The sequence below is a fragment of the Mya arenaria genome, chromosome 3 (assembly GCF_026914265.1).
Source record: "Mya arenaria isolate MELC-2E11 chromosome 3, ASM2691426v1".
Classification (NCBI taxonomy): Eukaryota; Metazoa; Mollusca; class Bivalvia; order Myida; family Myidae; genus Mya; species Mya arenaria.
This window is the reverse complement of record NC_069124.1, coordinates 52224477-52250763: the sequence shown is the minus strand read 5'-3', so window position 1 is coordinate 52250763 and position 26287 is coordinate 52224477. Positions and strand designations below refer to the sequence as shown.

The 26287-nt window shown below is 32.9% G+C and overlaps 1 protein-coding gene across 2 annotated transcripts in view; it reads right to left on the bottom strand.

Annotated features, from left to right (window-relative positions):
• Window positions 1–26287, bottom strand: part of LOC128228884 (pancreas/duodenum homeobox protein 1-like) — a 39377-nt gene that overhangs the window by 10948 nt on the left and 2142 nt on the right. Inside the window, exon 2 of one of the 2 annotated variants that reach the window (XM_052940426.1) lies at window positions 2758–3312. The exons of the other annotated variant lie outside the window; for it this stretch is intronic. Coding sequence (XP_052796386.1) covers window positions 2864–3312 — 449 coding nt within the window. The 3' untranslated portion in view covers window positions 2758–2863. Of the gene's footprint in view, window positions 1–2757; window positions 3313–26287 lie in introns of those variants that run through there. 2 annotated transcript variants of the gene reach the window in all.

Below are 26287 nucleotides of genomic sequence, written 5' to 3'. Positions count from 1 at the left end.
TATTAAATATTCGCTTCTGAAATTGTAGCGATATCAAACTAAAATTTTGAGCGACAAAGTCAAATAAATTTGTACACATCATACCCATGTATGTAGATCCGATGACCGGGAATTCGCAATATAAAATATAAATATATGGATAATGTAAGCTCGTCTGTTCGGTTCAAAAATGAAAAAAAATAAAGGTTTTGTCAAGGTATTTGTTTCATTGTGATAGTCGTCAAAAACACCTTGAAACCATTTTTCAACAACCATTTAAGATATTGAACTGACACTTGGTATACACGCTGCCAGAGACAAAACGCACATATAATACTAGCTTAAAGAATTGCCAAGCTATGCCAAGTTCGACTAAAAAGCATGTTTATATTTTGAAAACTACCATTTATAACTCGTGGCGTTATCACAAATGACCGCAAGTAAGCAAATATTAACGTGTTTGCTGAGCTTATTACACTGTTTGTGTAATTAATAAGCATACATTAGCCGGAGGAAAAAGTTATTTAATTTATTTAATGTGTAATACATTATCTGTAACTTGCTTATAGTTTATCGTTTATAATGATATTTTAAGCAGATCGTATATTATGATGCACCAATAACTGAGTACCGGCGATTGCACGGAACACAGGATATGCAACTCTGCGAGCTTATTGGCTGCAGAGCGACAGGTGAACTTTACAGTATTGGAATTCCAAACAGGACTACAAGTCAGATATAAAGGCCTATGAACAGTCAGAATGTAGCCTTACGCTGGTGTCCAATCAACCTTATACCGTATCCAAGCGCGTTGACCAGCCATATCGCGAAAGCCACCCTAAGTTATGACCCCTTTTTGTCAATAGTCAACTAAAAAGAACAACCCTGTTGACTGTCTTAAGCAATCTTTACGAAACTCGATTACAGCGTACATTGCCATGAATTCTCGCGGAACTGTTGTTGCTGTCTATCTAAAACTGTACAAGACAAGCCTTGAAAAATAGGCCCCTGTTTTCTCGAAAATGTTTAATTTCTTACTCAACTGAGAACATTGTTCATTTTATAGTTCAATAGTCAACTAAAATTCTGTGTATTTTAAATTCAAAGGAAACACGTTCTGGTTATTTTATATTTTGATAAATTATGTTCGTGAACGTCTATATAAATCATAAAATATCTAAACTACATATTTGTGTATAGCTACCTAAGAATATATCTTGCTCTAAGATTTTTCACAAATATATGAATAAATAAATTATATATTAGAGAATATGATTTTTACATTGTAAAAACAATTACCAGCGTTTTTGTAGGTAATAAACTATTTTCGGTTTTACATCAGTTTCACGAACTGTGTATGTGTTGTAACAGTTTCAAATAAAATGTAGAATAGTGTTTTCGTTTGTTTTTTCGAAAACCAAAAATGTTTTTGAATCTATCAAAAACCTCTCCAGATGCGGTTTCGTCGGTCCGTTCAATCCGAAAACTAGTACAATTTGAAAATGAAAACATGGCGGAATGTGATCCAACATGTTTGTTGAATAACTATTAAGTAAAACAGGCAAACAACCATCTGCGGTATCATTGTTTTGAAGAATTTCAGAACAAAAGGCTACAAACAGAAGCTCTACGATGTTGTTCAAACTGTACACAAAACTATGCATGTGTGATTTCAAGTAAAACTTTCGAAACAGGTTTTTCAACCGCCGAAACCCATGAAAACAAAGTTTGGTATCAAGTAAAGATTTTAATCCGTGCTAGGATGTAGGTACAGCGGTTACATAAGTTATTGTCAAATAAACGAAAAAATGAAATAAGGAGTATACTAAATACAACATTAAGGCTTTATTGAATCAAATGATTGGCTCAGCAACAGCAACATTTTCATAAAAAGGCATGGATAATGAGGATGGAGGTGTTGGTGGTCGATCCGATTCATGGGACCTATCACAATAGTCTCTCGATATGAAATCAGTACTGGTTTATATTCGAATATCGGACTCGATTGTGTTTCTATAAGTTGTTGTCACATGTGTATTCGTCACATTCAACAATACATTATTATAAACTAAGATAAAGCGAAAAAACAGCAATAACTATCATGTAAGACAGAGTGACTGGTTGCTGCTCCCCAATATGCATAACGGGCTTGAAGGCGATTATCTTTTCAAATATGTATATCTCTGATTCAAGACGAACTTTACCTGAGACGTCCATTTAAGCTTTGTCAGTATGAACCAATTCAATATCAAATACAACGCTTCTCATGAACAGGAATGCAATTTTTTTTAAGCTTCACCGGAATAAAATAAAAACATGCGCTTCTATTACACTGGCTAAAAACTGGCGAGTAGACTTTTCGGGTTAAGGTCAGGGTTTAAGATTTACGCAGAAATATGAATCTGATAGAAACTCATTTTCTTGTAGATATGTATTTCAAAGATGCTTTAGTTACGAAATGATGTATTCTGTAATCTAAGATTTCGTTTACAATTTTACGAATTAATCAATTTCGTAAGTCTGAAAGAAAAAAGAACCAGACACTATCCTGTGCCCCCTGAATTTACTTAAAAAATCAACGTAAATAAAAACATTATTTTCACGAATAATTGTTAGCTTATATTTTATTTGATCTACAATTCTGATTAAAACAGCAATTTAACATTATACTTTCACTTACATATCAATTCAATTAATATCAAGGAAAGAAAACGAATAAAGCAAAGCGAAGATGGCGACGAGTTACTCAAAATGTAAAGGGGAATAAACAAGGCATTTTTATATTTTATTTGTTTGTAATCAACGCATTCAATTTCATTTACAAAAATAGGCAAGAATGACTAGCAAGGCAGCATACAATTTAACACATGGCGCATACACAACGTTATAGCGTAACTGGTCTCGATTTGAAAGTGTCTTCATCCATGCTATCTTCTAAACTTTCGCTTGATTTAATTGGTTCGTCCGATTTGACCGTCTTTGAGATTGTCTTATCCGTTCCAAATTTCTCCGATATGTTGTTATTGTCTGTTTCACTCTCACAAGGAGACCCCGGCAGTGACGAAATACTGGGACTCGGGGGCGATCCCGAACTTCCGACCGAAAGAGGGCGTGGGCGTCGTTTTGCCTCGTCCTTTTTCCATTTCATACGGCGGTTTTGAAACCAGATTTTTATATGTCTTTCAGTAAGATTTAGCATCGCTGCCAGTTCTATACGTCTTGGTCGAGATATATATTTGTTGAAATGAAATTCTTTCTCTAGTTCTAGGAGCTGACCTCTAGTGTATGCTGTTCGCGTTCGTTTGTTTTCATCCTCCATTGAAAATTGGGCTCCTGAAAATAGACCAACAAAAGGTTTTACAAATGTACTGATGGAGGTGATTCAATTTACTGCGTATCTAGAGTCCTTATCCAACATCATCTAGATTCTGAGTTTTGGATTCCGACTCACAAAAGCAAAATATATACTTTTTGTTGTAAAAATGCTATTACAGAATTAGAGATGGTAGCAGTTGCTATATCTGTAACGAATTGCCTCTCTATCAATCAGGCATACTGCTTTTGTCAAAATTAGCAATATCAAAGATATTTTGAACATTTAAGAATTCAAGGACCATGTTCACCCATATTCTCAACATCGAGTAAAGACTCAGACCCAGAAAAGCACTTTTACTAAATTACAAAAAAGAAATTGATTCTATTTATGTAAAAAATAGCATATAATTGTACAATTTCAAATAACGTTGACATTCATCAAATAACATCATCAAACTCAACACTGGAAGAAATGTTACAATGTATAAAGATTTGCAATTTTGAGTCTTGAGTTTGAACTAAGATTTGAGACTGTTCGTAATCACTGCCCCAGTTTTATAAGCCTGAGCCTCAATCTCAGGTTCAAGACGATAGTTAATATGGGTCGTGTACTAAATATTTCTCATGACGACCCGTTATCAAACATGTGTATCAACAAGATGTATTGAGTAATATATGTGCACATAATCTATATAATGTTCGGGACTCTCACATTGCTGATGAGGGCACATTGTCGTCAAGAGAAACATGCAGACAGATTTGAAAATGAATGTAATAGTAATTAAAACGTTAGAAAATAAAGGACTCTTACTGGCGTCTTTGTAAAGATAATTTAAAGCAAAGCAACGTAATTGCTGAAATAAAAAGGAAATAACAATTAAAAGTTAATAATGATAAAAACTGATATAAAACAATTTGTTAATATTTAAATGAATGAATTCAAGTAAGTTTAGAATGTATCAACGGAAAACTGTTCTTTATAGTAAGTAATGATTTTATTTATATTTTAAAAATAAATAAAATTATTAAAACGATGATGATCGATGCTATCCATGTGGTTTCTATTTAACGATTATTTGAAAGAAAATTGACCTGTTGATTTTGTTTGAAATTTTCAAACGTTTACCTAGTTTCGCATTTTGAAAGAAGATTTTTCTTTAAAATTGCTATTATACAAACAAAATAATTTAAAGTTTTGAGTTTTGTTTATCATAAAAAGATATAGTTAATAGATTAAAACAATATTCCAAGGGGGCGACTGCATAAATAGGTTCGTTTAATGTGTAATACGTTCAATGCATGTTGGACAGATTCAAAGTTTATCAAAGAAAAATTATTATAACAGATCACTTAGAAAAAACGTCGACTTTTTATAACGTGTTATAACTTATTAAGATCTTCTCATAATATTTGGTGAGAATATAAACTAGTTTTTGTGACTAAATGTACGATTACATATTGGTTAATTAAAAAACAAATCTTAAACAAACTATGAGAATCATACTTTTATATCCGAAGTAAGTGGTTAGAAAGTGTATGGCGGCAAAGTATAGATGTAACATGACTGTTTTTGTATCTGTCCTAAACATCTCATTTCTGTAAGGTTTCTGTTAAAGTGATATTAAATTACATACTGGTGCAGAAATACCTTGTTGAAATACGTTTAATGTTTGATAATTTGAATTTATTACCGATATTTCCTAGGTTTTTTTACATCATGAGAACTACACCACCAAGTGCAAAATAAAAAACATGACATAGCGACGTTATCTAAGCGTGCCATGCTTGATATGCAATTATGCTAAAAACGTTAGAAGGAACTTTACCATTGGTTTAATTTTGCAACGGTATTGATGTCTTTTGCTCAGTAGTCAAAGTATTACTTAAAAATACAGAAACTACCTAAATAAATTTTGAAGCGAAATGATGTTTTGCATAATTATATGAAAGGATTTGACATCATTTGGTTTCGCCGTCGTGTTCTTGTTCAAATGTTTCAGATATAAGAACATCCAGCAGAAACAACGTTCCTAAATACAATTTTGCCCATTAAGAAGACAGATTCTTCTTCAGATACTTCTTTTAATATGTATTTCAAATATTAAATAAATAATGATTTTTACAACAAATGTATGGTCGAGTACCAATAAACTACTTTAAACATGTTTCGTTAATTGTTTAAGGGCGGTAACCCCGCCTATTATCGATACACATTTATTTCATAAACATTTTATGTTTTGATACCGATTTTGCAAAAAACAATACCCTTAAAGTATGAAAAGTATTCTGATTTTAGTCGAATGCGAACCCACGCCGGAACAGTCAAGGGAAAAAATAGACAATCTGACAACAAAACCTCACGCCCAAAAGAACTTCTCCACAAACAGAACGATAACTAAACCGTTAAGACTTTCGTTGCATCGCGTTAATAACATTATTCAAAATTTTGGACTTCAAAGACTCACATAAACACAAGTCTTTCCTAATCTATGAGCCCTAAATGAAAAGCATGCTGATGCCGTATTGTATATGAGAACGCTTGGCTTCTTTTTAATACAATTTAGAAACTACTAGGGCGACCAGTGAGTGACCATCCATAGCACCACTGTTTAAAGATTTCTTGGAACGTTTGTCGGAAGGAACAGAAAAGAGATGGACAAAATTACTTGCGACTATCTCAAAATGGGAATGCGAATAACAGTAATATTTGTACGATTATTAATATTTCACGACACTGGTTCCGAGAATTCTACGAAGACAGTTATTGTCCCGAAAATACTCGAAAACATGACTACTCAATGCCCATTATCATAAAATAATTCTAACATTGTCATATGCTGTAACACGGGCTAATAGATCGTAATGCGGATCGGCGTGGCAGTAGTAAGTATTCTTTGACGTTGGTGTTCTCCTCGAAGAACGATCGGCATTACTGTAATGACCAATTGTAACCACTCTCACTGTCACGATTGGGGCAACTGACTAAAACGTTACAAATTGCGAACACATAATTTACGATACCTGCATAAGTCTTGACCACTCTCGCATAATCATTAATACTCGAAAAAGCAATAAAATGTTGGATACTTCTTCTGATTCTTTGTCAGTACAGTATAAATAATTAAGAATAAACTGTGTTTTGATACGTATTGCTACACACATATGTGGATCCATTTAACGCAGCCTGGCGAATTGGGTAAATTTGTCAATTGTGGCCAATTTTGACCGAAACTGTTCGAAAAATTGTTATATAATTTGTAATATAACAACAGGTAAACGTAGGGGAGCTGTTTGTTGCGAAAGATTTACGAAGTGTGACGAACGGTTACTGTAATTCGCTTAAATGCGTTGGGTCGCGCAAACAATCTTTGCTATTTCCGTTAGCGATTAGAAACGCAAACATGCGAACCGAAGCGCAAATTTGCACATGCTTTCGAAGCCATCCGAATATTTCCGAAAGGGTATTTCCACAGTACTTGAGGCCTGGATCCAAGGGCTCCCTGTAACATGTGTGTTGTTTTAGAGGCTATGACGAACCCTCTCGAATATTTCAGCATACATTTTAATTGGAATGCAGAGGAATTCCTACAGAGGTTCTATGATATTTTCTTGAGTTGATTATAGATGCCAAATTGGCGCCGTCTCTCGGGATACAGCCATGGTCTCCAGATGCGACGCGCTATGGCTCTCCAGCCTACTCCTTTTTTAATGAAATTTAGAACTACACAAAACTGTTGAGATACTCAAAACTACTCAAGAAGTTTAGATGCATGATGATTTGCGTGGATTTGTACGGCGTAGTTTCCCTTCGTAATGATTCTGTTGTAAGCGCATGCCGTTTGTTTTCTGAACGTCAACAAATCGTTTCAATTTGCTTTCATACATCATGAAATTTCGGAGTCAATTAGTTATAATACGTAATTATTCGCTACATTTCGTACTAGTTCGCAATTCAATGCAAGGATTCGTCATGGGATCGTCCTCGACCGCTTGATATGCCAATAAGCTGATCACGACCTTATATGAAGACTTGACGAACGCTATGCGTAGACTATCCGACTGGTTAACGCATTGAAACGAGTTTGAACGAATGATAGACGAAACTTTTAATCCTCACAATTTTTTCAACAAAATGTTTTGACTAACAAGACCAATCGCAACGAACACATAAACGCACCTATACTAACACCACCAACGATGTTCAACGTACATATACTGCTGGGATCGAATTTTACTCAGGTCCAATTCGCCAGTACACGCAAGTTGATGTCGGTGTGCTTTTGCCTATGTGTGCGGAGGTTTATAGCAATGGTTAAGTTGCATCTCCAGTTCAATCTACAACGACACCTATATTGACTAGACCAACAGCATAGAACCAACTAGGCTTATTTTTATGATCGTTAATGTTGCTTGCACGGCTGAACAGAAGCGCTACACCAGAAACGTATTGCTCTAACGATAGTGTCCGATTTATAAATATGTTACAGGATCTAGAAAGCGTAGTGAATCGTACAAATTCTTACGACTTAACGTTTGTATGGTACGTAATTGCTACCATTATGCCTTGTTATACCGCGTGTGCAACACTATCGATAATCGTGTAGTTTTAATTTGTCGTGTAATGTTGGGCAAGTCTTGAAAATGCCTTAGTTGATTTTCAAAACTGTTTTCTTATGCACTGCGACAATTTCGACAGCCATCTTTGACATTATCATGTACGCCATTTCTAGCGTGCTTTTTTCTTTAAAAGTTTAGTTTTAATGAACGCAATATTGGCTTTAGTTTGAAACTATGTTGTTTGTGAGTAGATTTTGATATAGTGTATCAATAATGAATTACTGATAACAATTTAAAATGGAGAACGTCTCATTCAATATCAAAGAATGAATATAAAATATTATATAAGTCTTAAATCGGTTTTTTGTTTCATTGAAATCAGGCATATTTATAAAAAACCTGTATGTTTTGCCCTTTGAGGGCCTCCTTTTACACCATGGTAAACCTGGTATGGTCAAAGTTTTTATAGTATGTATACATGTTAAATGTAAATAATAACATTATAATTATTCCTGACAAATTATCACAACCAATGCAGTGAAAACACACATTGTAAAAAAATCCATCATTATGGGATATTTTGGAAGCCTTCTTGGACTCTATCTTAGACGCCATTTCGAGCGTGATTGTTTTATAATTAAAGGGATACTTTTTATTCAAATCAAAATCACTAAGACAGTTCCTGACAAACCATCAACGCAAATGGAGAAGTTTATAACATTTGTGTACATTGGCAGTCATCTTGAACGTTATTTTGAATGTTCTTGTACGTATTTACATTGTATTCAATTACACATTTCCTTCGTTTAAAGAAGAAACGACAATATATCGAGGTTCTTCACATAGTTTTAACTATTTTTTACACATGAATCCATTAGCGGCCATCTTGGACACCATCTTGAATAAATCGTTTTCTCCAAAGTTGGAGTGGGGCAATCAATCGGATTCATGTATTCGAGAGTCTAGACAATCGAAATATGCATTGGCATTTTGTGTATACTGTCATACAAGGTTTGGCTAAAATTTACCATTTAGCTGCTGTACTAATAAACTTAAGAAACCAATTAAGAAGTAGTAACAAGAAGTGATGGTTACCATCTGTCTGTTTTGCAAGAGAACACCAAATGTTACTACAGCATAGAATGTATGAATGAAAAAAAGGGTATTGTAACTCAATTTACTACACAGTAACAAATTTCAAATTTATGTGACATTTTCTATGTATTTCTGTGCAAAAGGTTTTTAAACTAAACACACACAACATGAAACAAATAAAAATGTTATTTTGTAAACCTTCCGAATATTTTTGTCGTATAACATTACATATCAAACACTTCCCGTTTATGAAGTAGCAACAAAAACTCGGACTTAACAGTAAAAACCAGTTTATTATATTATCCGATGAAACATTGCATTCAAATTGAATGTGCATTCATTAATTTTGAGTTTGATATCATTACAAAAATATTTAAATTTTCGTGCTAGCATTCACACAATTGACAAAATAGATTATATTCAGAACATATAAAATACTGGTACTAACATTTATCAAGAGATTTAAGGCGGATTTCATAGCTGATGCATTTTAAACCAAATTGAAGAAGTGTTTTAACGTCCGTTTTGAAAAACAAACAAATGCAAAAAAACAGGAAAGAAATGCCGGTAACGGAGATCAGGAAACCGCCAAGAAATGACAAGAGCTTAGTGAAAAGATTGAAAGATTTATATGCGATATCATATTGACAGTTAAAAGTGATAAAAGTTACGTAATCCCCACCCGAAGCATATCTAAGACCGGTTGAATAGCCCTTAAACCCGGAGGATAATTCTTCCATTCCCGGTCTAGTAACAGACATGATACCGCAGATGGAATCGAACACGACCTAGTTAGGAGACCAAGACTTACAATCCTATAATAAAAATGTTGCTATCAAAACGCCTGGCAAAAGTCACTGCGTACAAACAAAAATCATGAACTATCTATTTACAGCATTGTTGAATATTGAGCAGTCATTCATTACATTCACTACTAATGATTTAACAAATTGATACAAAGTAGCATTTTATATGATGAGGATGTTTAAGAATTGGATGTTTTGTATTCGGTTCATTATGATTAGTGATCAGTTCGTGTAATTTAATAGAATGAAAAAAAAAAACAGGCTAATATACACTACATAAGGTGAATTGGATATATAGCTATTATGCAACATTGGTTTTGATACAAAATGAAATATGAGTGCCGAAACAATTGGTTGCAAATTTAGTGAAAAATATTTCAAATTAAAAATTATGTTAACTGCGCATGCGCTGAGACAAATTAAAAGTTTTTGTCTAAAGGGTAATTGTATGTTTCATTGTAAGATATCAAATATGAAGAGTACCTTTGCCACGAGTAAAATATTTACTCTTGGTACTCACGAGGTGAAATATTTTGCAATCTTACACTGAAACAAACATCTCTTTTATTTCATACTTATTTATTTATTACAAACAACAATAATTTGAACTTTAATTGGAATTTTAGCAAAATGACGTCATACTTGAAATGACGCCATTGACTTTTCATACCAGTATTGCGTACGTTTATCTTGTTGTTGTTTTGAAAATGAAACGCGCTTAGTTGAAAGAAACATACATGAAAAAGCATTGAGATTTTATTTCGATAAAATCACTGTTTTAAATGATGTTAAGCAGAATATAATTACGTTTATTGCTTTTCAAAATTCCACCGAGAAGCAGCAAGTTTTTTTGTAGTTATCTTGTTTCCGTTTCTATCATATAACCCTTTGATATTGGTTTCTTAAAACGAATTGCTATTACAAAAGACGCCGTGTTTAGGAAAGTGTAATTACAGTTAATGCCTTCATTTTTGACATGTGAATAATAAAGTTTTTCATCAAAATAATATACACAAAATGTGTTTGGAGAAGGGTAAAACGATCCTTGATCAAACATTTCAACATAATTCAATGCATATAACACAAAGACGAACAGACATATACATAACATTTTTAAATTGGTTTATATATTTGACTTGTGATATATTCTAGATCAATGGCATAACAAGAGTGAACAAAATAATTACTAGTAAACCTATTATCCCGTACTGTATCCTCCTTTTAAATAGAGTAGACGGAAGGGTAATTATCTCTTGGGAATTAGTAGCTATTTTAAAATTATTTACGATATTACAAGAAAAAATAGTATTGAATGAGTGAAACATTCAATGTATAAATTTCCCAATTTCTGAGGGCTATGTGTCCCTTCCACCAACCTAAAGTCGAAAATGAAAACACTGTAAGGACGTCTCGCAAGTCTGTTTAAGAAGACATGGTAACAACATGGCATGACAAAACGACCGAGTAAAATGTCTTAAGGTACCTAGAACATCTGGTGATTATATTTGTTTGTACCTTTAACCGACGGCAAATTTAATATGTAAACTATGGTGGATATATATATATAAGTCAAAACTATCTTTCGATTGAACAACTATTTTTTGTAGTAGCAACCATTAGAAGAAAACTATTCGACGAATTTAAGATGGCGTTCTTATCGGAAGTGGCATGTCACTTGAAAGTTTTCTATACGTATAAGAAAGTTAAGGACGAAAGAAAAAGACGGTGTTATTTTGAATGTGTTGCCAACTTCATTAATGAAGTACATTGAAAAACAGATCTGAAAAATATGAAAAAATAATACACGCATAATATGTAAGATGTATGCATATATTTTGTTAGTTAGGGTCTTTTATATCAAAACAATCATGTTTTGAATCTCCATACAATTATGTATCCCTGTATTTGCCCTTTTGGCGCCAAATACGAATTGTCATATTAAACTTGGCAGTTTTTCTTTCATGGTAATAGTGCATGTATCTAACATATAACTGTTTCTTGCACATTACAATTTGAGATGGAATGATTTGTTGTACGATTAACATTAAAACTCAAAATGCTGTTTGTTTACCTTCCCCACCCACTTTTTGCACTGTGGAAGGTCCTTAACTGTTGTGGCCAGTATCATAGCCTGTGGATTAAAACTGCGTTTTACTCTGAAATTCTTCTTGATTATGAAGGCGCACAAGTTGATGCAAAAACATTTTTTTTTTCTTTTTTTTAAATTTATATTATATTATTATGATCAAGCATAAAAATAGTGCCAAAATATCGCTAGCAGTTTTTTTTGTACACAAATGTTTTTTTTTTTTTTTAGTTTTGATCAATAAACCAAATGATTAAAACATAATAATGCAATAAATTAATTCCATGTCTTTTGTATCAACCCTTGTGCGCCATTAAGCAGACGCTGCTGTTAGAGACTGATAAAGTATGAACGTTTTGTTGTCGCTCTATTAAAGCATGATTTGTTGCACTCGAATCATAGCAATGAAACTGTATGTGGTGTTATGATCGACAATGATGTATTTCAGCCACTTGACTACTGCCTAAAGAAAGTTATTGGTAGCTCGTTAGACATAACACATGATATAAGACAGGATAAACCTGAAATTGAATTTGCCAACGCAAATGTTTATTATTTGTTCATTTGTGTATTTAGTTGTTGTAATTTCGTGAAACATGTTTCTTTTTTTATAAAATAACGAAATTGGCGCTTATCGTTAATTGTATATCGATGTTTATTTGAAATATGTCACATATCCTTCTAGCAAGATAAGCGATTTATCATGTAGGCACTATAAAACGGACCGGCAGTTTCTCTATCCGTCTGTCAATATGAGGGCATTCAAGTCACTCCGCAGGTGTCGCTATGAAAGTTATAACTCCGCTGGTTAGAAGAAAACTTTCATGTAAATACTTTTGCAGCCAGGGTTTGCTAATATCTTTCTGGATTTAGATCAATATCTTTTGTCACAATTTGATATGTTTTGGCGGTGCGTGTTTAAATCTGCATTTCAAGATGAATAAAAAGACAGCTTTCATAAACTTGCGGGCAAAATAACTTGTCTATTTTTCACACAATTTACGTTTCGAGAGGCACTGCATTTTTGACAGGCAAACTTTGGGATATTATATCCTGTCAATTGGTTTCACATAGTTTGTTGAAGAGGCCAAATTAGCAATATCCAATATTCCAGAAGCGGTAATAACAAATAAAATAAAATAAAACGTCTCCAGCAATGAATTATTTTTTTCTTCATATATTAGTCGTTTACACCGAAGTTAACTTTCGGTACTGTTGATTTTTTCGTTATCGGTTCTTTAGTCTGGCATTGAGCTGTGTATTATACAAATTATCTAATCTTCTTTGTTTAATCCTTGTCCACGGATTGATCTGATGACATTGTTTATATGGATAGAAGAATTCCATATGAAAGACGTTAAAGCCATGTTTTAGATTAAAAACTAACGCGCACTGTCTTGCGTTAATGGAATGTTCGCGTAAACAGGTCGATTGAAGTTTTCAAATACAGTATACCCTATTGGTCAGGCAGGTGTGAAAACGGCGTTGTTCAAACATGGAAAAAAGTATGTTTTAATAGTTGTTTATCTTACTGGTTTTTGTACTTTGCTACATCTTATAACAGAGCCAAAACAGCATTAAGGAACTGATATACAGAATCGAGCCAAACAAGGCTTAATGCATGAGGATGCATATTAAATGCTAGTTGTATTTAAATATAAACAATGTTTTGTACGCAATTATTTCATTGGCATTCAAACATAAACAGGGTAGCGAAAACACATACACTATAAAAAATAATATTAGAATTTTTTGACCTAATAATGTTAGGGCGTATTGCAAATAAATTTGCGAACAAATTTGTTACCATATTTATACGAGTTATTGTTATCAATGAACACACTTTAACTTACAAAAGAGCATAAAGTAATTGTATAAATATAATCTTGTCACGCGTCTTAGCAAATATAATAATTTAAAATTAATAATATATAATAATGGCATGTGCTTAATCTTTAGACTAATAAAAAGAAACGTCATTATTATTGTTTTGTTAACAAAGGCAAAGAGAAATATCAGCATAAATTTGTTACATTAAACTTTGTTATTAATCGCTGAATTAGGTAGAAGGAACGTTTCTTTCAGATGACTACAAATATTTATAATTTCGTGTGTTTTTTTAACCGAAATAAGTACTTAAGAAAACATAAAAAGAGATGGATTAACATATAAATGACGTTTGCTATTTTTTAAAGCGAAAGTAGCATTAGCAAATACATTTGAAGTGATTTTAATTCTCAATGTCCCTTACATTACAATGAGTCATATAGTTGAATTAAGTTTAAACTTAAATGTTTAAACAAGTTATTACAACATTATATTAATCACTTTTGTTGGCATGATTTTACGCAAGAGTGTGGTCTTGTGTTGTGGGGGAATGCGGAGTTTCCGGATGAAACCGACATGTCCGGCTTGGTGACCACAAACCATACTGAGTTATATGGATACGTGCGTATGGTCATGTTTGTATTCTCAGCGGTTGAGACGGAAGATTTACACCAGATTAGGAGTACTTAATAACTCACATTAAACCAGCAATTATTTGTAAACGAAAGCAACGCAAACAATGACGGCACTAGACAATATAATCATAGCAAAAACATAATAAATCACAAAGTTTGAAATTAAAGTGTATATGAACATAACTGTAAAAAGGAAAAGATTTGAATTAAAAGTATTCCAGCTCGTGTTTACTATGGTTTAATCAAACCAATATATATTTAATTTATTTGCATCAACCTGTCGACCTCCAAATCAATACAAATAATCAAATTGCCAACAAACTTTGATAATTATGACCAAATATATATTACTATAAAGCTATAAACACTAAACTATAACTAAGTTTTATCATTGAAAAGGTAAAACCGTTACTACAACACATTTTATATATATATTGACATTGATTCAACTATCACATCCATTTGACAGCCTTTTGGCAAATGCAACGTTTGCCTTCGTAAACAAGATGCAAGGGAAATCATTTTTACAATGCATATCAAAGTCAGGAAGATAGGGGCGTTACTGACCTACTTTTAATGTCTAGGTCCCTTGGAATTTACGATTCGGTAATGTATTTCATTTTCATTGTTAAGTGCCTTGCAAAAAGTATTGTGTTTTACTTTTACGCAAAAAAAAAAATCATTAACAGGGAATCACACACTGATTTTATGTTGACAAAGATTTGCTAAAACTTGGTTCAAATTGAGTAATATGAGCAATCAAATACTTTTCAAATAGGTAAAAATGTATGCTGGGCCTCTATGAATCACAATTTAACATTCAAAAATGGAGAAATCAAAGAACTGGCTTATATTTGGGTCGATTTCCTTAACATGAATAAACAAACGACCATAAAGGAAATGACAACAAGCTAGTTGATACATGCATGGTAATGTATTGAGTATTACAATGAGGACAACGCCACGCCGCCTCGGTTGAATCATCGTTTTATTCGATACACTTTCAAAGTATACTTGTCCTGTAAACATTAACAAACATGTAAACTATTTCATTTATCTTTTTTATATTCCCGGCAACAATAGCTTAGCTCTTCTACTTAGTCTTGCAAAAGGACATTATTCTTATCCTAGAAACGGAAAGTATCGCTGTGTCTGTTTATTTGCATTATCAAGTAGTCTTCGGCAGTAAACATAGGCGCAAGTGAATCCATGAATATTTATTTGACATGTTCTATTTACAAAGCTTGACATTACAAAATCACTGTTTAAGTGGCCACCATGCGGTTGTCAATGTTTGACATGAGCTAAATAAATATCCTGCAATTAATTAAAGCCCCATTGATTAATTTCCTTGTAATAACGAAACTAGTCACTCGCCTTATTGTGTCTGGCGGTGTGTATTCTGTAACGCCGTGATGTCTAGAACCGATATTTGATATCAGCAAACCCCTGGACCCAGAAATGGTATGTCCGAATTATTGCTTTATGTAATCAACAGCGGCCATTTGGCAGTAACCTCATGAATAGTTATTAGTTCTGGCACGTCTCCTTCGGAGTCTATTACAAAAACGTTCTTGATGAAAGAACCTCTAAACAAGCTTCATCCATTTTATGACAATTTAGCCTCTTAGTGATTTAGAAAGTTCAATGAAAATTGGCACCGCTTCGATCCCTGAACAATATTTAAGTTAAAGGTATCCCTAAAACTGAAACAATAATGTCTTCCGTGATCGTGAAGGACATCAATGACTTGCATTGCTGTTTTGTCTTTTATTATTTTGTCCAGCCCATTTGTAGTGCAAACCTTATCAAGACTATTGTCTTTTATTCAATTAAAACAGGGGACTGTCGGAGTATTGAGTTTCGGTTTAAGGTATCCGGAGTACAATTATATGGTTTGTAATTCCTGGTGACTCTTTAACATTTTGATTATTTGGAAAATTTCCGTGAGCTAAAAAGTACCTTTGTTTCAGGCAACCTGACACTACCTGGCACACTCATCAACCCTACAGTTCTTTACGACCAAACTTTTATTTGTTGTTGTCCATTTGTGCTGATTACAATTAAAACATTAATTACTTAATTCCACAAAATATACAAAATATACCGAAACGTCATGGTAAGCGTTTGCGACTTGCTTTGCTATACTGTGTCTACCCTACCACGTTCCCCTCTCCTCAAATATTTCTGAGTAGGAAATAATGTGTAAATATATACCGAATTTGTTATTACAAACAAGCGTTTTTGGCATTAAAAGAGAAATAAAGAGAAAATATTCGAACTGAAATAACTTTATGAATTATATTACAAGGACACTTATTTTACATAATATGTAATCAGTATGCATTATCCTCTCAAACCTGACGGACTGACTAGGCATTGAAATTTAACATTAATTTATTATAATATTGATTGGCTCAATAAAATGACAAGCTTTTATGTAAATGGGGTACATTAATGATCTATTGTTTAAACAATTCGAAATATATTTTACTCATAAAACATTCGGATAGTCAGGTAAAATATAAAAACACACGATATTTTTCGTATATCATTTTTTCCATTTCAATATTCAAATGATAGTTTTTGGCGGGGTTCGGATGGAAGTAATGTATATATTTAAAAGAAATCAAACCACAAACCTTAATAGCGTTTCAATGTAAAACAATTTACATAAAATTTCGTCAGATATGAATCTGCAATATAAATTAGCTTAGAATTAGAATAATGTCTTAATCATGATGATGCGACATAATTTCAAATACAATATAAACCACAACTCGCTTTACCAAAATATTATCATATTTGGCATACACGAATAAATACACGATTTATTACTTTTGACGATGTCTGCGGGAACCCTGAATTGGGTTTAACGCAAAAATGGCAAGTCAGTCCAACGTTTAAAAACGCAATTTCAGGAAATACCGGAAAAAAGGGTTAATTTTCAGAAAACAAGCAAGTGCCATTTGAAATTCCTACATTTTCTTACAGCTTACAGATTTACTTCAGATAGCTAGTCTTGTTTTTAATTTTGATGTGGGTTATAAAATTATAACTTTGCTCCTTCCGACTTTTCCATGACCATACAACCATCTAACAAGAGACATATAAGATTCTGTGTTTGTTTTAAAAAAGTAGACGTTATTCACGTATATGATGAAAGAAACAACAACATCTTAAACGCTGCAAACTTCTTGAATAAGAATAACCATGCTAAATTTGTATTAAAGTAGTTTATGTTACACTATTATAGGATATTGTATATTTGTTGTGGAAATTAAACGTTCAAGCCGGACGATCAATTTTCATGGAGATTTCCAAATATAAATGACAACGTAACTATATACTAATAATTGTTTAAACTAGTTTTATCTTATTGACAGAGCACGCATCACTATACAATAGTTTTTTCCCCAAACGCGTATGAAATTAAAAAGTGTACATATTTCGAGGTCTAAGCGCAAGACTGTTGTCATGCCCGCTATTTGTAATTTGAGTTACAACCATTTTGCACTTAGTCCGCAAATGTTCTTTAACTTTAGTCATGAACATGTTGTTTTCTTCTTTGTATATTTAGATGAAATATGTAGTCATAGAATAAAGTTTGGATTTTAATTAACTGTACCATATTTAAAACTGCACTGTTGTTTAATTTTGCTTTGTTTTCTTCAATAACATTTTCCAATATTGTCGAAGCGTCATAAATACATCTTTTATTATACGTATGATGAATATTCGTTAAACACTGTAAATGACGACACATTATCTGAATACGAATTCTAAAGACTAACAATAACATTTGATAAAAAGTTATATATGTTGACTTGTGCTCCCTGACTATCGGACGAGCGTTGTCATCTTCATACAACTCCCTTGTTATGTATACTGTTAAACAATAGTTTCAGAAGAAAAAAAAAATGTTTTGTTTTGAGTAAATTAGGCAGAATCGCATTATCACAAATTCCCGCGTACTTCTCACAGCACTGTTTCGCTTTCGTACTATATTTACAAGCGGACAATATATTGGCGATTCAACTGATGAACACGGAAAAAATCGTTCAATATGGTATTTTAAAAATAGATGTTTTTTTAATTAATGCAGTCCCATTGGTTCAAAAAGTGATTTCAGCCATTATGTTATAATGCTTGATTAAAGACACGATCACGTGTTTTCACGCTTTTAGATAATACTGTTGGAGACCATGTATATGGTCAAGTACATCTCGTTTTAACAAAGCTTCCATTATTTGATTGCAAGACGATGTGTCGAATAGCCTCTAAATATGGTGTTTACGTCAACAATCATGAAGCGTTTTAAAGCTAAGGGACAAAAAGACAATAATCTTTAATAATGGAAATAGTTCAGTACCTATGACATTGTTTTAAACTGAATCGTAATTTTCATTACCCGTTTTGGTTCTTTCGAGAAGCAGCAGCAAAAAAAGCAAAAAATCCCACCCCCTTCCCCGTCCAGAAAATTATGATGGTGCCTGTCTTGACAGGATTCAAAATTAATCCCAAACATAACATAGTTACGTTGTTATTCATTTGGAGGTCTTTATGAAAATTAAAACATTCACCCATCTGCATTGGGCGTGAATGTTTAATTTCCATGAATACCTCCAAATAAACAATAAGCTATGCTCAATAACTACGTCTCACGTAGTGTTTTGTCAATGGAAATGAATAATCCTTGGGTGGTCGTATTTCAAAGATGTTCGAATATGTTTGTATTCAATGAAGAATGTTTGTAATGGCGACGCAAAGGAACACAAACGCCTTTGCCAGATAACGATGGTCCGATTTTCACATCATTGCATAGAAATATGTTTTTGGTCACATACAAAGTTGTTAAAACAAATTAGTTCTTCTCTTCACGATGTTTCAGAAATGAACAGCAGCTACCAGATGCTTGTATTGCTAATTTGAATAATTCAAGATATGTTTCAGATTTTGATTTTATTTCACTTTTTTTCTATTCTACAATAGTTTTTTTTAAGTCGTAAGTAAAAAGCCAGAGCCACTTCGCTACGGAAAGAACAAATAATGCGTTAAATGTAATACGTAAACACGTTATTCTATTTTTTTAGCTACCTTTTGAAAGCAAATTAGGCTCCCAGATGAAAAGAGTTTATGCCGCATAAGACAAATTCATTCCATGTTAACAGTGACTTGGCTCGTATGTTTAGGACCAAAACAGTTTAAAAAAAATAAAAGTACTACACAAAACTGGCTTTCCGAAACTGTTATTTAGTTATATCAAGAACAATATTCTATACTATAAAGACGAGAAAGCTCTATTAGTAACCTACGATCATGCAAAAAATCTCGTGTGGTATTCAACTTAAGTCAATTTTATTGCTATACGTTATTGACTTCATTCAGTTGGTCAGTTATAAATGAAACAGTAGTCCGATTAGCTACATCGTTCTTTGATCCATTTAAGATCAATATTGAATACTAGCCTAATCCATAACAATTATAAAGCTTGAGCAATATATGAATTATTGTACTATCCCTAAGTTTTGCATTACTGGGTAGCTTTTCCAAAATCTTAATAAGTTTGGATAGAGATACCTATACTTGTTTTGTTTTTCTAAACAGTGTTTTCATGCCTTGTAAGTAGGTGGAGAAAATGCAACTTGACGCTAAATATACTTTCAACTTGGTATGGTCTAGCCTGGTGTGTAAATCAATTTGATATGGTCTAGGATGGTGTGTTCATCAATTTGGTATAGTCTAACCTGGTATGTACATCAATTTGGTATGGTCTAACCTGGTGTGTTCATCAATTTGGTATAGTCTAACCTGGTATGTACATCATTTTGTTATAGTCTAACCTGGTGTGTAAATCAATTTGGTATAGTCTAACCTGGTATGTTCATCAATTTGGTATAGTCCATCCTGGTATGTACATCATTTTGGTATAGTCTAACCTGGTGTGTACATCAAATTGGTATAGTCTAACCTGGTATGTACATCAATTTGGTATAGTCTAACCTGGTGTGTAAATCAATTTGGTATAATCTCACCTGGTGTGTTCATCAATTTGGTATAGTCTAACGTGGTATGTACATCAATTTGGTATGGTCTAACCTGGTGTGTACATCAATTTGGTATAGTCTAACCTGGTATGTTAATCAATTTGGTATAGTCTAACCTGGTATGTACATCAATTTGGTATGGTCTAACCTGGTATGTACATCAATTTAGTATGGTCTAACCTGGTATGTACATCAATTTAGTATGGTCTAACCTGGTATGTTAATCAATTTGGTATAGTCTAACCTGGTATGTACATCAATTTGGTATGGTCTAACCTGGTATGTACATTAATTTAGTATGGTCTAACCTGGTATGTATATTAATTTGGTATTGTCTTACCGGGTATAAATGTTGCGGTTCACATTTAAGAAATGTTACACACCACTAAGGGTCATGTGACATGATAAAGACAGGTCAGTCAGCCTCCAAGGGATATATGGACCGAGGCGATGATCGAAATACTCCTCAAGATACGATTGCATACACCCCAAGATACGCTTGCATAATGCGTCAAACTACGCCTGCATTACTCCTCAAGTATCTTGAGGCGTAATTCAGGCGTATCTTGACGCATAATGCATGCTTTACCACTTAAGATACGCCCCCATAACGCTTCAAGATATGCATGCATTACGCCTCAAGATACGCCTGCATAACGCCTCAAGATAAGCCTGCATTACGCTTCGAGACACGCCTTAATAACGCCACAAGATATGCATACATAACGCCTCAAGATACGCCTGCATAACGTCTCAGGAAACGTCTGGATTACGCCTCCAGTTCCGAAAAACAGAAACAATATTCCAAAAGTCCATGTTAATATAAGACAGTATGGGCTTTGCAACAAATTTCTCCAGATATTCACGAAAACAATATTGTCTGAAAAGAAATAAAGTGTCTTAGCGAGATGTCACAATGAAGCAAACGGATGCATATTACGCACATCCCGGTCTGTATGTGTTTCTACATTCTGGTAAAACAAATACTATTGTTTGTGTACGCTAAAAGGCAGGTTTTCTTAGGACGCACGATGTGTGATAGGCACCCATTTGCGTATTACGTGCATTTATTGAAAAGCAGTTTATTATTATGAAAATAAATGCCGATTATATTTCGACGCAATATGATGTTGTTTTTTGAAAATATAAGAATGTGAATCTCGTATTATATAGTTATAAAAACTTAACTGAACACTGTAAAAGAACACAAGATTTACGTTTATATCAAGGAAACATTTAATAAAAATGTTTCTATGAATCTCATACACACGATACCGATAAATATATTGTGGAATATTTCGCAAAATAGTCTGAATTGAATGTGATTTATCATTTGGCTACATATAAATGTCCGTTTTCTGATTATAATCAAACACGAGATATATACGAGATTCAACACGGAATATAAAGCATTTAAGATATAGCAACACACCTACGTAGACGCAACGCACCCCCCCCCCCCCCGTCTGATATTCATAATTTAGCGATACTTGACGTCACGCACACGGAACGGACTACGGAAGCGTATAACGCATCACGCGTGATAAAAGAATCATGTCAGAACAATTTTCTGATTATGTTATTTAGTAATTACTCTTCGTTTAAGTATTTCTTACCTAAGACAGCATAGACGCTTTATGTGTATTTACCCAACGTGACATGATAAAGTCGCTTATGTGTGCTTATGTGTGTTATGGACGTGCTCTTATAGGATGCAAATGTTTTATTCAAATGGTCAAAACCAGATTTTCTCTTTCAAGACGCGGTATCAGTACTGCATATATCATTAATTATTGTTTAACTAGCCTTAGGGCGTTTTTTGTCGATACCAAACTAGTTTCAGTTTTGGTTTCATGAGTTTCGGCAGTTTGGAAACCAGTTTCGAGAGTTTGGCGTGAAGTAACAAATGCATGGTTTTGTATACAGCTTCAAGAACATGGTGGAGCTACTGCATGTAGCCATTAACTCTAAATTTCTTCCAAACAATGATACCGAAATGGGTAGTATGCCTGTTTTAACTAAATGGCGTTTCAGCACGTGTTGGATCACTGTCCGCCATGTTTTTTTTTTTTTTCAAACTGAATTGGTTTTCGGAAGGAACGTACCGACGAAACCGATTCCGGAAGGGGTTTCGAAAGTTTTTAAATCCAGTTTCGGTTTTCGTTAATCAAACGATAAAAATGATTTTATATTATTTGGAACTGTCAAAAAAATGTTCGTGAAACCAATACAAAATCATATCTAGTGTATTACCAAGAAAAACGCCCTTAGTCTGTCGCCATTCTTTCCTTGTATTCACGAAATATGAAAATATATTTGTAACCAAAGAATTCACAAACATTTGAATGAGTTTCGTATCAAATTCATTTCCTTGCCTTCTGGTGATCATGCATGCGAATACAATGAGTATACGAGCAAATGAAATCTTATGATATGCATGAGCATATTGATATTAATAGTATATGAATTGTAACAATATAAACGTATTAATTGAATTTGTAATGGGAAGTGCATATACATAAAAGTATGTTTAGAACATAGCATTAAGAGCTAATCACGTATAAAATGAGGTTATACCGGCATCGGACATTCGTGTATTATTCGCCCAGTCTGCCAACTCCTTGGCCAAACTAATTTTAATTTTATTTTAAAACTTATGAAAGCAATGGTGAATGTAAGACGCATGTTCTAAATAAACTATAAAAAAAATAAGTTATCTTATTTACAAAAATAATGACTTTTAAACGTTATAATTTTAGAAGTTGCTTATCCTATCCTCTGCCCTAAATCTAAAGTTGTGTGGGCAACTGATGATAAATTATTTATCACAGTTTTATTATTAAAACATTTAAAGAAAGATTTATATAGCTTAGCGTTTGTGTAGCCTTATCATTTTTGGCAATTTGATTAAATGGCAATTATCCAGTCTAAACGAAGAATTCAGATGTCAGGAAAATAGGTCGTTTTCTTTCTTTAGGTTTAGTTTTTATTCCTTGACGAATTGCTTACAATTATAATCTAATAGGGAGTGTCGTTTCATCATATCATATTCATGTTTTCACATTTTATATGGAAATTGCTTAAGTGATCTCCTTATTGTATTATTTCTAGATTTGTTTTTTAATACTGCCTGATAAAATATACACCATCATAAAACTAGTGATAAATTATTCGCAAGTTAGCATTCAATGCACCTGCGAAAGAAAGTGCATACATAAATTATAATAATAATAAAAATAATAATAATAATAATGATTATTATAATAATATTAATAATAGTAATAATAATAACAATGATAATAATAATAATAATGAATAATAATAATTGTTTCTAAGGGAGGTAATTTGAAAAAGAAATGAAAAGTTTGCAAAATCTCAAACAATCTTGTTTAAATTGTTAATAATAAAAACACTAAAAAACTAGTAAATAGTAAAACAATATAGGGTACAATGTTCTAGACCTAATAGACATGTTACAAGAGTCACACAACATCCTAACATTGCACACCTGTTCTGAGATGAGTGCTTGTTCAGGGGGAAGGGGGCGGGGGTTAGCTTATCTACACTCGCCATCGGGAAATGCCCAGTCGGAAAGCACTATATTTTATCGGAGTTGATATAAAAGCAATGCTTGTTCAGTATACATTCACTGCTTTTAAACGAGATGCCTGTATCTTGTACAATGTTTGAGAGCGTCTCCTTTTGATTTCGTCATTATCGGAACGTTTACAAATAGGCGGAGCTTAACCGTTCAATAACAACCGTGCAGACCTATTACAACGCTCTTCTGGATACCTCACGCTAGTTATTGAACCTCGTTTCCACAAAACACCCTACGCTCGGGTTAGGATGAACCTTTTTAACACTCTCAGCCATGGAAGATACCTATATTCAATACATGAGACTGAATATTCATATACTGTATTGTTAAATTATTATTAACAATTATATAGAAATAGTTCCCGATTCAACTGCAAATAGAATTTCAAATCCTTCGAGCACGCGCCACGTAACATTGAATAAACCGTTTCATGAACGGATTTTTCTATTTTACCTTACACTTACATAATTAAAATATACAACTAAAAATGTAAAACGTCATGCCAATTGCTAATGAACGATAGTACTTCTACGCCATTTATATTCCGTTAAGTCCAACAAAATTATTTTTAAATACATTAAGCGGGTTTTTTTTATTTGTACCGCAGTACCGGGTAACCCTATAATATACGAGTTCCATTGAATACAGTCGCGCGCTGTCTTCTACGGTTTGTGTTTGTTTGGCTGAAGGAAGAATGATTGCGGTGCAGTTTGATGTGAGTTTCCTGTGTTGGTATTGTTTGTATCTTTCCAGCAGGCCATATATACCCCAGTGTCGTAAAACTAGACTTGGACAAATTCCGTTACTAGGTTGAGCCCTGTAGTTAGATAATATATGATTTTGATTCGATAGATAAATATTTGTATGAATTAGTATATATGATTACAAATCTTTTGGTATGATTGTGACGAAAAAGAAGAGTTTAAGTCTACAATTTTAACACATGATCTGTTTAGTACATTTAAAATTCATTGACGTATACGCGTAAATTGAGTTGCCACTAAAGGATATATTCAATTGATTAAGTTTTTATAACAAGGAAAATGTTAAGAAACAAGGAATCGAAACAAAGATTAGACTGAATATTGTGCAAAGAAAACTTGAAGGACGGTTTGAATGCAAAACAAATTATATACATGAACTTAAAATTAGTCCAAATGTCATCTCGTAGGATCAACGCGTTGCAAAGGTACTATATTTTATGCCAGCAGTTCCACCAGAAATGCGTATAAACGAACTATTTTAGAATACTAATCTATTTAAGAATGCTAATAATTTAAAACAAATCACAAACAAAACTATACCGGACTCATTTAGCAAAAAATATCATCCTTTACATTTTATTTTTATGAATTTCCCAACATTAAATTTTCACAATCGTGATAGCATTATGTCTATAGATGCAAACATGCCATTACAAAATGGGGGTGGATTGGGTGACATTACCTTCATTACCTTCAATATATTGTTAAAGGAGTATTATACATTCTAGTGCATGAATGTATAAATCACCCCTAAAGACCTCCTCACATTCACTACTGCTAAATAATATTTTTAAGTTTGCTTTTTTTCTCGCGGTATTGTTTAACTTGACTGTAAATTATAGAATGCAAAATTATTCATTTTGTTCTTTCATGCATGCAATAGTTAATATGTGTATTTATTTTTGTGTTTATAACGATGAGCAATATATGCTTAAGTTGAATAAAGATTCTGTTCTGTTCTGTTCTGTTCTGTTATTCACGCACAAGGGCAGTACGCGATACTCGAAACGTTTAAACTGCATTAAATGGATTTTTATCTTTATACGCAAGATTTATGTGGAAATGCTTCGTATAGGGGGACAATGTTGTTATAGTTGGATAATTAAATATGTATATAATTGTTATATTTTATTAAAGTGTATGTTAAATATTATAGTCATCTATAATTAAAAGTGATCATCAAGACAAATATTAGACAATAATTACATCGAAAATAAATTAATAAATTAACTGAACTAGTGCCTATTTAAAATAAAATATTAATAAAAATATAACACTTTATTTCTTTTTTTACATAATTTCGCTTGCGACTTTTCCATTTTAAAATTACACTCACAAACATTTTTACACAATTGAATTTATATCAAACGGGGGCTAAAAGATAACTTAAGCGACAAAGAATAGTTAAATTCGCGACTCTTTTATACCCGTGAGTGTTGTAAACAGGTACAAAGTATGTAAAAAACACACATTTACATTTTATGACCATCATTTCTTCTCAGATGAATGCATGCTATATATTAGCACTTAAAAACCTAATCCTTTTCATATGTTTATGTACAATTTCATTTCCAC